General features: G+C 43.3%; 1 protein-coding gene across 4 annotated transcripts in view; it reads right to left on the bottom strand.

The window, feature by feature from the left end:
- Positions 1 to 1,169: 1,169 nt before the first annotated feature.
- Positions 1,170 to 11,037, bottom strand: part of Pip4k2a (phosphatidylinositol-5-phosphate 4-kinase type 2 alpha) — a 171,733-nt gene continuing 161,865 nt past the window's right edge. For 3 of the 4 annotated variants that reach the window (XM_045135414.1, XM_004668416.2, XM_045135416.1), the window contains 3 exons: positions 5,457 to 5,700; positions 3,839 to 3,942; positions 1,170 to 1,624 (listed from right to left, as the gene is read on the bottom strand). In XM_045135414.1, the coding sequence (XP_044991349.1) occupies positions 1,544 to 1,624; positions 3,839 to 3,942; positions 5,457 to 5,700 (429 nt within the window). In that variant the 3' untranslated portion in view covers positions 1,170 to 1,543. The remainder of the gene's footprint in view (positions 1,625 to 3,838; positions 3,943 to 5,456; positions 5,701 to 11,037) is intronic. The other variant, XM_045135415.1, reaches the window with a different exon arrangement.

The following is an 11,037-nucleotide window of genomic DNA, read 5'->3' as shown; positions in this document are numbered from 1 at the left end:
TAAACATGGCATTTTAAAGGCACAACATAGAAACTGACAAACATGCTAAGCCAGTCTAGTCCTTTAGAACTTGATACCTCTTAGGAAATGCTGGCAGGTACATGTTGAAAAGTTTTAACTTGATTAGACACAATCAACACAGTTTAGGGGAATGAACTTATATAACAAGTTTTGGGTTAAATCTCTTATAAATCATTGGTTGATCAATATACATCTGGAGAAACAAGACAACCCTTTTCCTTTTACGATGAAATACTGTCTATCATGTACTTTGAACACAACATTCACCCAAAAACACAAGTGCAGGATACCTTTCAAAATATGAAAACATTTTACCTACACTGTAAGATGACTTTACATGTAAACTTCAAAAATCACATGCTGTATATTAAATTTTAGATTCAAAAATATCCCTGTTTTTCTAATAATGTAAACAGTAAATCTGAGGGTTTCTGTTAAAGGAATAATCATAACAAAACACCACTGTTTAAATGGCCAAATATAAGCCTCTTCTAATTCAGACTTGCCTTCTGTCACAGGACACTTAACTCTTTGTTCATCTTCCTGAAGTAGATGTGGTTACCACTGCCCCAAACTGTGCACTTTTCAGGTAAGCTTTACCTTTATTTGTATCATGATTTCCTGCACTGCAATATAAGGGTGAAACAATTAAGGGCAAGAATAGAGAAGTAAGCAGTTGTCCTGAATATATTGACAGAGGCGAAAATATAGACAGTTTCTTGGCATTGGCTTCTTGGAGAACAAGGTTATTCTGGAACGTTAGGGATTGCGACACTGTGGAGTCAGAGCCCTGAGCCAGTACATATGTAAACGCCAGCATTCTTCCATCCAGGGCTAGGGGATGGGTGATAGTTATTCAGAAAGGTCTGTGTGTGGAGTAGAACTAGGACATTTGTATTAAGGTTTGTTTTTCCTTTTAATCAACGTTATTATTATCTTCATCATCATTATTATTACTTTTATCAAGAAAAGTCACACCTTTCAACTCAAGAATAAACTGATCTACAGTTTATCACATGATGCTGACATGGTTGTTGACATGCATTTTCTTCTCCCCCATTCCGCATGTGCCCATCCACCCACCTATCCATCCATCCATCCATCCATCCATCCACCCACCCACCCACCCACCCACCCATCATATCCATCCATCATCCATCTATCCACCCATCCATCCATCTGGCCACAACTGGAATCAGAGGAGTTTTGTTGTTAAACACACTCTGATTCCTGCTGAGGAGTTGTAGTTAATCAGTTAATTATTTTAAAATGCACATGGGTGTGTATACACACACACACACACACACACACAGAGTCAGAAGTAGCTGGAAAGATGCTGGGAAATACCATGTAGCTGTTAAAGCGAGTAGCCCCATATCAGTCATCTCAGTCTGAAGATGTAAACAAGGAAGTTTGCTTCCTGCAAGATGAGCATTTCATTTGAGTTTGTTTTTTTCTTTTCCTATACCAAAGCCACTGTTGGCTTTCTCTTGTTCATGTCCATCCAAGGCTGTATGGGAGGTTATGTCAAGATGTGGCCAATAAAGTCCAAAAAGCGCTTTGAATACTGTTCAGGGTTCACGGTTGAGATTTCAGCTCCAGCCTGGACAGTTTAAAAGGAAAGGAATATTGATATAATGTTTATGATCTCCCCAATAAGCCCCTCAGTACCTACAGTTACATTCAGCAATAGCTGAACATTAAGTTAATAATTTATTTTTGTCTCTCTCCTTTCATTCATTCATTCATGGCAATACTGGGGAAATCCAGAATCCTGTACATGCTAGGCTAGTACTCCACTGATCCACACCCAACACTAGGTAATAATGTACCTAATGCAGTTTCTGCTCTTAAACTACTACTCAGACGTATTTCAAGTAACTCACTAGACAAGCACCCAATATTTTTTATGAATCTGAGTATGAAATGAGATAAAATTTGGTGGCAGTACCATGGCTACTATCACAGACCACTGAAACTTAAAAAAAAAACAGCCACATTTGGGATATTCCTATCAAACAGTGGTATCTGTATGGCATACAGTCAGAGGCATCACAGGCATGTCCAACCTGAGGATCAATATGGCTTAAGATATCTATGAATGGGACCCAAAACACATTGTTTTTGAGATAGGATCTCATTATGTAGCTCAAGCTGGTCTAGAATTCACTATGTAGCTCAGGCTTGCCTAGAAGTTTAGATTCTCTTGACTCAGCTTCCTGAGTGCTGAGGTCACATGTTGAGTTCAGTAGAGGAGTTTTCTACTATTAGACTCTCAGGGCTGGGCAGCTCAATGTCATTACATAGTTTCCTAAGCTTCAAAGGGCAAGTCCAGAGTTTAACTAAGTAACCAGCTACTACATTTAGACCCCTAGGTTCATGATGAAACTTCTAATTTCCAGGCTTGGGCTCCTTGAATCTCCATGGAGGACCCCAGCCCTTAAAGGCAGAAAATGGGTCATGTCACCAGCTCAGTATAATATTCTTTTGCAAAGAATAATGATTTGATTTTATAAACTGCCAATGATTTTAGACCCTGTAGTAAGTTGCAGAGCTAAGTTGGAGTTATGTTGGCCATGGTATACTTTGACCTCATAATGTGTATAACACTTGTAAAACACTACCTAGTGTTTAGCTTGGTCACTGTATACATCTCTTCTGAAGAACTCCATCAAGTAAGGCTAATTAGGACCCCTTTAACTAAGGGAACTGAAGATCCCACAGTATCGCAAGGTCAAAATGTGGGATCCTGTCCCAGCTTTGTCTTCCAAGTGCACCTCTGCTTTCCATCTAGCCACAATTAAGTGAAATGTAGGTCATGTTAACACTGTTCTGTTCTAAACCTCTAATGCGCCCCATTTTTCTTTTTTTTTTTAAATTATTTATTTATTTATTTGAGAGCGACAGACACAGAGAGAAAGACAGATAGAGGGAGGGAGAGAGAATGGGCGTGCCAGGGCTTCCAGCCTCTGCAAATGAACTCCAGACATGTGTGCCCCCTTGTACATCTGGCTAACGTGGGACCTGGGGAACCGAGCCTCGAACCGGGGTCCTTAGGCTTCACAGGCAAGCGCTTAACCGCTAAGCCATCTCTCCAGCCCCGCCCCATTTTTCTTACATTACATGAAAGTCCTTCCTTTTTTGAAAGTGTCTCCCTATATAGCCCATCCATGCTGGCTCTGAACTCCTGATTGTCCTGCCTCAGAACAGGTGCGTACTGGGATTATAGCTATGTGCCACATGTCTAGTTTCTGAAGTTGCTCCTAAGGGTCCTCTTTAGTTCATTCACTGACCAAAGTGACACACTATTATCTCCCTATCAGGCTTGTCATGGGGATTCAATGAATTAATAATATGCCCAGAATAATGATCAAATGATCAAATATGACCAAGAAGAAATGATGAGGAGTTAACATAAACTGATCTTAAACTCAAAATAGGTCTGTAATAAAAAAAAAATTGTAAGAAAATAAATATATAATCCAGCATTTTTTGGAGACTCTTACCTCAGGTCAGCACATTTCATATTAAAACACAATCTCCAGTACTTTGATCTTTGAGGTTTTCAAACACAAAAGGATCTGTTTAACATTGTAGTTATGCATGTAGCTATGAGAACCCACATGAACAGCCATGTCTAAGTGACTTGCCAGAGCTCAGGAGTCACAGTGAGGACAGGGATTAGGGCATGGTGTCCGCTGGCTAAATCAGGGAGGAGGAAACCTCACTAGAAGATAAAGAATGGCTGGGTAGAGCAGTAGAAAGGAGTGGTCCCACATTATGATGACCCCAAAGAAGGAAACAAAGCCATACTCACGCCATGTTTAACAGTTTTTGCAGCATGGGCAGCTTTCTTTTTTGCATCATAGTGAGTAAGGATGTCAATAATGGCCATGAAGTACACCTCCTTCCTAGGAGAATCTGTGAGGGGAGGAGCAGTGGCTGAGAGGAGGTAGCACAGGTAGAAAAGCATGAGCTACTCATGGAAGGAAAACTGAGGCTGGGGTGAGAGGCAGCCATAGGCTGGGAGCAAAGGAGCATGGACACATATGTCACCTGATTCCTGTGGTATTCTAGTACCACAGGTATTCTAGTCTTCCTTCAACTCAGCATGACAGCAAAACAAAATCATAGTATGGAATACTAACAGCATGAACCTAAGGGTGTGATCACAGGGTTTTATTTTTTACTTCTCCATACTTTAATGACAGTGAAATGCTTTGGTGTAAAGAAAAATGCAATATTTAAAATACTCTATAAAATCAGTAGACCTAATTATACTTACTGATCCTTTCCTACCAGTAGACACACACTGCTTGTAATTCTCCTTAGATATAGTATTAGAACTAGGTAAAGTTTTGATAAACTATTAAATTATGAATAGTAAGAAATGTACATTTGATTATATTTTTTTCAGTACTGGAGATTGGACGTAGGGCTTTATATATGTCAGACAAGTGCTCTAAAACTTAGTTATAGACCCCACCCTTTTTAAAAATATTGAGGCAGGGTCTTGCTAAGTTGTCCAGGTAGGCCTTGAACTTGCTATCCACCTGCCTCCATAGGGTGGTGTCTGTGATACCAGATCTGGTAAAAAAAAGATTTTAAGAAACATTTCTTTTATTCTTTTTTTTTGTTTTTTCATGTGGTATGAGATTGTGTGGATGTATGTGCAAATGTGTGCTTTACTCTCACTGGCTGGCTAATCAATAAGGTTAAACTAGCTGGCCACCTTCACTCCCCCAGTGCTAGGATTTCAAGTGAGTGCTTTTTTTTGGAAGTTATTTTTATTAGTTGTGGACATACTTAGTATGTAAACACAACATGTTGGTATGATCCTTTCCCTCATCCCTGGCCCCTTTCTGAAGAGGCCTTCATTGGGATGCAGGTCATCCCCATGGGAATTGTGGGTCATGTATTATGGGGTGGGGGACAGGCAATGTCTCTGTGCAAAATGTCCCAACTTATGGCTCTAACAATCTTTCTACCCCCTCTTCTGCAAATTCCCTGAGCCACGTTGGGTGCCTTTTAGGTCTACTTCAGTAATCGGCTCATTAGGGGCCTCTGGATCTTTGGTTTGTTTTTTTTTTTTTAAACTTGGATACTGGTGATCAAATGTGGGTTCTCATGGTTGTAAGGTAAGGGAGTACTTTACCAACTGGCCTGTTATTTGCTCCTAAAGAAACTTTTCTTATATGTGTTAACTGTATATGTGTGTTATAGGTAAAAAATGGTTTATGGTTTTGTTTCACCCTTTATTAGAGATTTCAGGTTCCTTTAATACTCCTATTCCCAGATCAATGGACTCTGACTCAGAACTTGTTCTGCAAGGCAGTGCCCTTGAAGCTGGGGTTAGACTTCTGGATAGATGACAATGCAAACATTAAACCATTCTTTTATAGATGAAATAATTGATTGTAATGAACTAAGCTTACTTTCATGGCATTTAATTCCATAAACATCAATGCTTGGATCAAACTCCCCAGGAGCCAGAGGTGGTGAGCTGTTTAGAGTATTTCCAGGACTGTCTGGTGGGGTCCCGATGGGGTGGGTGCCATCACTCTCTCCTTCCTCCTCTCCATCATTCTCTTCACACTCCACCTCCTCTTGCTCAGCCCTCTCCACATCGTGAATTCCTACAAGGAGGCTGTAATCCATGAGCTTCAACTGGGCAAGGAACTAGAGGGGGAGGTAACACATCAGTTACACCTTAACTACCACTAATATTCAGCTCAGAAAAACACCACTGGGGGAGGCTCCAAGGGATATGCCAGTGGGGGAACCCTTAGCCTCCTTTATGAGGCTCTCACACTCCTAGACATTTTCTCTGGCTAAAACCCAGCCTCCTACTTTGGGTTAGTTCAGAGCTAGAATTATTTTACCTTCAAATCCAAAGGTGGATGATAAAACTGGTATAGGTCCTGTGAAGGTTGGATTACTCCAAAGAGCAGAATGTCAATGCCAAGAGGCAGAGGGAGGGAGGAAGACCTTTCTCCCAACAACAAAGACTAGCTAATGGGGAAGATGGGACTCCTGAGCAGCTTTCAGCAGAGCTCCCAGAATCATTTGGGAAAGCACGTGGAAATTTGGCACATTTAGAGCAGGTAATTATGCTGTCCATGAGAGATAAGTAAAAACCCACATGTCCCAATCACTGTGTCAACACTTCAGTGAGTAATGCATCCCCTCTGACCCCACCTGGGCTTTCAGCTGGGGTACCAGGTTCCAGTCCTTCTCCCTCCCCTAGTCATGGCTACAACAAAGTGTGAGAAAAGACTCAGGTCTGAGTTTAGCTTCTTCCATCTGCCAAGTTCTCTGAGTTTCCATGTCATTTAATTTTAGCTTTTTTTGTTAATTAATCGATGCTCCCAGATATGTGGCTTGAAATGCATCATTTTAATTGATCCACCAAAGTGCGGGAAGTGTTAGTAAGAATAAACTGCCAGCTGGCTCTGTGCACAGGGTCCTGTTTTGCACAGAATCTGACTTTTGAAGAACCTGACACCAGCCTCGCACAGTGATGCAGAACATCTGATAGAACTTAAGAAACAAATGTCCATGTATAATGGGCATAACTATGAAATTGTAGGTCTTTATCTTCTGGATGAAGATGAAATGAAACCAATCTGTGGAGTCTACAGTGCCGTGCTCTCTCCTGCACATGCTGGGAAGCAGTACTGAAGGGCCATGTTTCCTTATAGCCAAGGGCAGAGAGCCCTGGGATGCAGGAATGCTCCAGGGTGCTCCTTTCCAACAGCTTTCCCCAACACTTCTGTCTCTCCAAAGGCCAGGTGTTTTTGCCACCCTCTGGGACCAGCTCTATCTTCACTATTTGTTTTGAGTTCAAGATCTAAAACAGAACTTCAGATAGATATTTGGACAAGCTTGGGAAAATGTGTTTATCTAAAAGTAGAGGCCCACCCCTCCTGTAAACAGCAGGTGAGCTCATGTTCAACCTATGTCTCCAGCTAGTCCTCTGTCCTCAAGACAGGGCAGCCTCTGCCTCCCTTTGGCTTTTCCTAAACTTCTCTGTTCAGTGATGGTGAGAATCCATCCTCTGCTTCCCCTCTCACTCCCAGGCCTTTCTAGTGGTCAGAGACTGCTTGATCATGCACAGAATCCTGGCAGTGTTGGGCATCAGGAGCACTGGACCAGGAATGATGGCATATGTCTGGCCATCTCCATCTAAATATCTAAGCTGTGGATGCTGAAGACCGTGATACAGGCAGGCACCTGTCTAATTCCTTTACCACACAGGGCCATCACCCTACCAAAGATGCTGGAACTACTGCCTGCTCATCACTCCACCAACCCAAGGATACAGATGAGGACTGAGTATTTCAGACTCCAGAGACAACTGACCAGGCACAAGGTAGGCTGGAGGATCCTAGCATTAGTTGTCACACAAGCTAAGAGAGGAAAGAGAAGGTGAACATAGGCTCTAAGCTAAGAGGAATACATTTAGGAGCCCATATTCTGTACACTGTGCCATGCTACCTCCACAGGCTGTGAAGAGTTAGTAAGTCACAAAGTGACTGGGCAAGCTGACCTTGGTGGAAGTTCAGAACAATAGATCTCCCAGAAAGTGTCTGGGTTGCAAAACACTTCAAATGTTTTCTCCAATAAGAACATCTGGTGTGCAGAAACCCTTGCCCCCAAATCATAAGGAAGTCAAACAAGCCCAATGGGCAGAATAACCCAGTTCCCCTTTTCACCTCTACCCCATCCCTGCTTGTTTTTCCTGCCCATGGCCCTTTAAAATCTCCTGCACTGCTACACCTGGCCATAACAGTTTCTATCCCAGGGGTAACTGTTGTCCTTCACTCTTAATAAAGAACAATCTTTCGCTGTTGAGGTCAATTTCTTTGTCTTCATTTTCATGTCTTGTCAGTTGGTCCCCGTCCTAATTCTTGTCCGACAACATGATGCCAAAATCAGAAAGAGGGTTCTTGGGGCCCTCTGGACCCCTACCCTCTCTTCTAGGCCACATTTTCTCTGCCTCTTTACCTGCTGGACTGCATGAGGCTGGCTGCTCATCTGTGGAGACTAAAGAGTTCTGGCTAGAGTGAACATCTCTGGTGAACATCTGAAATACCTTGCTAAGTTCAGCCAGACCTCTGACCATCCTCTTCAGAGTAGCCCATAGGGAGGAATTTCTCTCTGACTCTCTCCCCTCCTTCACTCTCTCCTCTTTCACACTGGGCTCCAATGAGAGCTCAAACTTCCTCCATGCTTACTAATAGGTTGAACAGCTGCCAGTCATGACCTGAAGCCTTTGGCTTCTGCAGACTTTGTAAGTGGTACAAACTCTGTGCTGGAGTTTTATTGATGGGTCAAGCAAACTAAGTTCCCAATCTATTATGCCTCCCCGCTTTAACCCTTTGCTCAATTTCTTGTTCCGCCCGACCTCTGACATACATACCCTTCACCATTTTATTCTGCCACACATCCAACACTTCACCAAATACCATTAAGATAAGGTCCAGACTCAGTCTACAGGCACCCTACACTGTTGTTCTCCTGGACCCCAGGGGTTCCTCAAGCCCAGGCAGGAATAAAATCTAGGGGCCAGCCTGCCAGTAGATGATGTTGTGCTTACCACAAAGCCACACTGGACTTACCAGACTGGAGACAAGGGCACTCAAAGGCTAGAACAAATGATTACTTGTCACCTGGAGGGCATACAAAAAATACCCCAATCCTCCAGAAAAATTGAAAAAAACTGATTATACCATCAAAGAAACCCTCATAAAACTAACCCTAAAATTAAAATGGGATTGGATTAAACTTTTACCCTGAATACAACTTAAGCTCAGAGCTCTTCTAAAAAAGCCCTCCCAAAAAATGACCAGTACCTTGGAACTTATGTACGAGAGGTCCATGGTCCAACTCCCACCCCTGGACCCTCTCCTAAGACTCCTCTATTCCCTCCACTGTGGTCACCCCTCCTCCACCCTGGAAGGCACTCAGGGGCAGAGAGTGGGGGACTGCTGAAGTACCAGGTATCCAGGGGGCAACTGCACTCCCAGAGTTCACAGGACGGGCGTGGGCGTTAGGGAGGACTTGGCCAGCCTAAACTTGCACTTGGTTTGGGAAGGATCATTTTTATCTATCCCTTCTCCCTCTGGGTACTTGGAGGGTCCCTGTTTAGCACTGAAGAGCTGATTACTACCAGAACTTTGCCCCCAGCCAGTGGAAAGGGAGTCTTCAAAATGCACCATATGGTATGTCCTTCACATGGAGCCTGTGTCTCAAAGGGCAGACACAGAACTCACGTGATAGCATGGCTCCATCCACCTCTAGTGCCTACTCCCTTTTGGTCTACCCACTTGTACCATCTCCTGGATCTTTGACATCAGGATGGCACATTACCAGGACAAGCCCACCCCCAGCAGCATCTGCCTCTCTGCCATGCCCTTGGTTCAGACACATGTTCATGTAGTTGGAGTACTCTTCTCCAGCTCCAGCAGTCTTAAGGAGCTTTGGTGGTCTTGCTCTCACTGCATTCCTGCCCCTGGAAGGTGATGGGCTTATGAACAAGACTGTGAGACCTTTCTCTCTTCCCTAGCCCTTCAAGCTCTCCTCAATTTCCCTGCCCAAGCTACCAAAACCAAATTAAAAACAAAGAGCTGCTCACCCACAACAAAACTTTAGTGTGAGGCTGCAAAAGCAGCACCTCTGGAGGCATGTGCATGTGTAAAGCAGCCAGCCGTGCTTCTCAAGATGGCCTTTACCACAGAAGTCCACCCTTGAGACTTCCACATGGCTGACCTTCACATACACTCTTTCCTTCCTGTGGTACTGTAAATTGAACTCAGGGCTTTCTTTGCAAACGCCTGGCTCAAAAATACTCTCAAGTGTGCTGTAGAGCATAAGTCAGGAGCTGTCTGTGACTAACTTTCCCAAGGTTAACAGGCAAGGGTGGCAGATGAATAAGGACCCGAGCTGTCCCCACCGTGACCACCTGAGCAGCATTCCTGGGTCTCAAGCTCCTGGTCAGATCCTTTCAGAAAGGAAGAAGTATAGAGGTGGTGATTTACCAGTGTGACCTCCAAACCCTGAGTGACAAGAATCAAGCTTCTTGAAATAAGAGACTGTGCAAGGAAACTGGGTGCTAAGATAGAAATGAGGAAGACTTAGCACAACACAGGGACTTCCAGTAATGCTCTGCTGACAAGTGCAACCCATTTATTTCTTAAAGCCCAGTTTTCCTTTTATAGTGCTGTAGATTGAACCCAGGACCTTGTACATGTTAGGCAAGTTCTATACCACTGGGTCACACTCCTAGCCTCAGGTTTTGGAGTGAGAAGATTCAGTTTTACTTAACTCACTAGCTCTGTACCTTGAGAAGTTCACTGTTGAGAGCTTAAGTTATTTGAACTGTAAAATGGGACAAGAGCACCTACTTTTCACACAGACAGCTTGGCTCCATCCACCTATCCTGACAACATGAATCTGCTCCCCCTTGTCCAAAGATACCTCCTCCCATGCCTTTGGGTCAGAGCAGCACAAGGTTGTGCAAAGATAAAACAGATAATATAGTACCTTGCACACAACAACGAGGGTGATTATTATATTTGCCAATATTGTTTCAATTAGGCTAGAGGCATTTTCCATTAACTATGCAGTGTAAATAGAAGACAGGTTATGGCTGGCAGGAGAAGAGGAGAAGCATGTGGGCAAGTCTTCTGCCTCATGAGCTCGTTTCTCTCAGAAATGTGTCACGAATCACCGTGGCAGCAAAAGTGGGTACTAAATCTGTGATTTTGGTTAGAGAATATTACTAACAAGAAATTTCATAGTGACTGTGGACTGAAGCTCAAGGGTGGAGAAGAGAAGACAGAATGGGGACCATTCTAAATTAAAATTGAGCTCATCAACCTTTCAACACGGATGACAGAAAGGACAAAACAAGGTCACCGAAACAGAAGAGGATCTACTTCAAAAGGAGTCTAGAGAAAAGGGAGTAGGCAAGGAGTAGGGTCAAAAGAAGGTATTGGAGGGGGATTACGATCA

Source organism: Jaculus jaculus, chromosome 15 (assembly GCF_020740685.1).
Source record: "Jaculus jaculus isolate mJacJac1 chromosome 15, mJacJac1.mat.Y.cur, whole genome shotgun sequence".
Taxonomy (NCBI): Eukaryota; Metazoa; Chordata; class Mammalia; order Rodentia; family Dipodidae; genus Jaculus; species Jaculus jaculus.
This window is presented reverse-complemented; position numbering and strand designations above follow the sequence as displayed.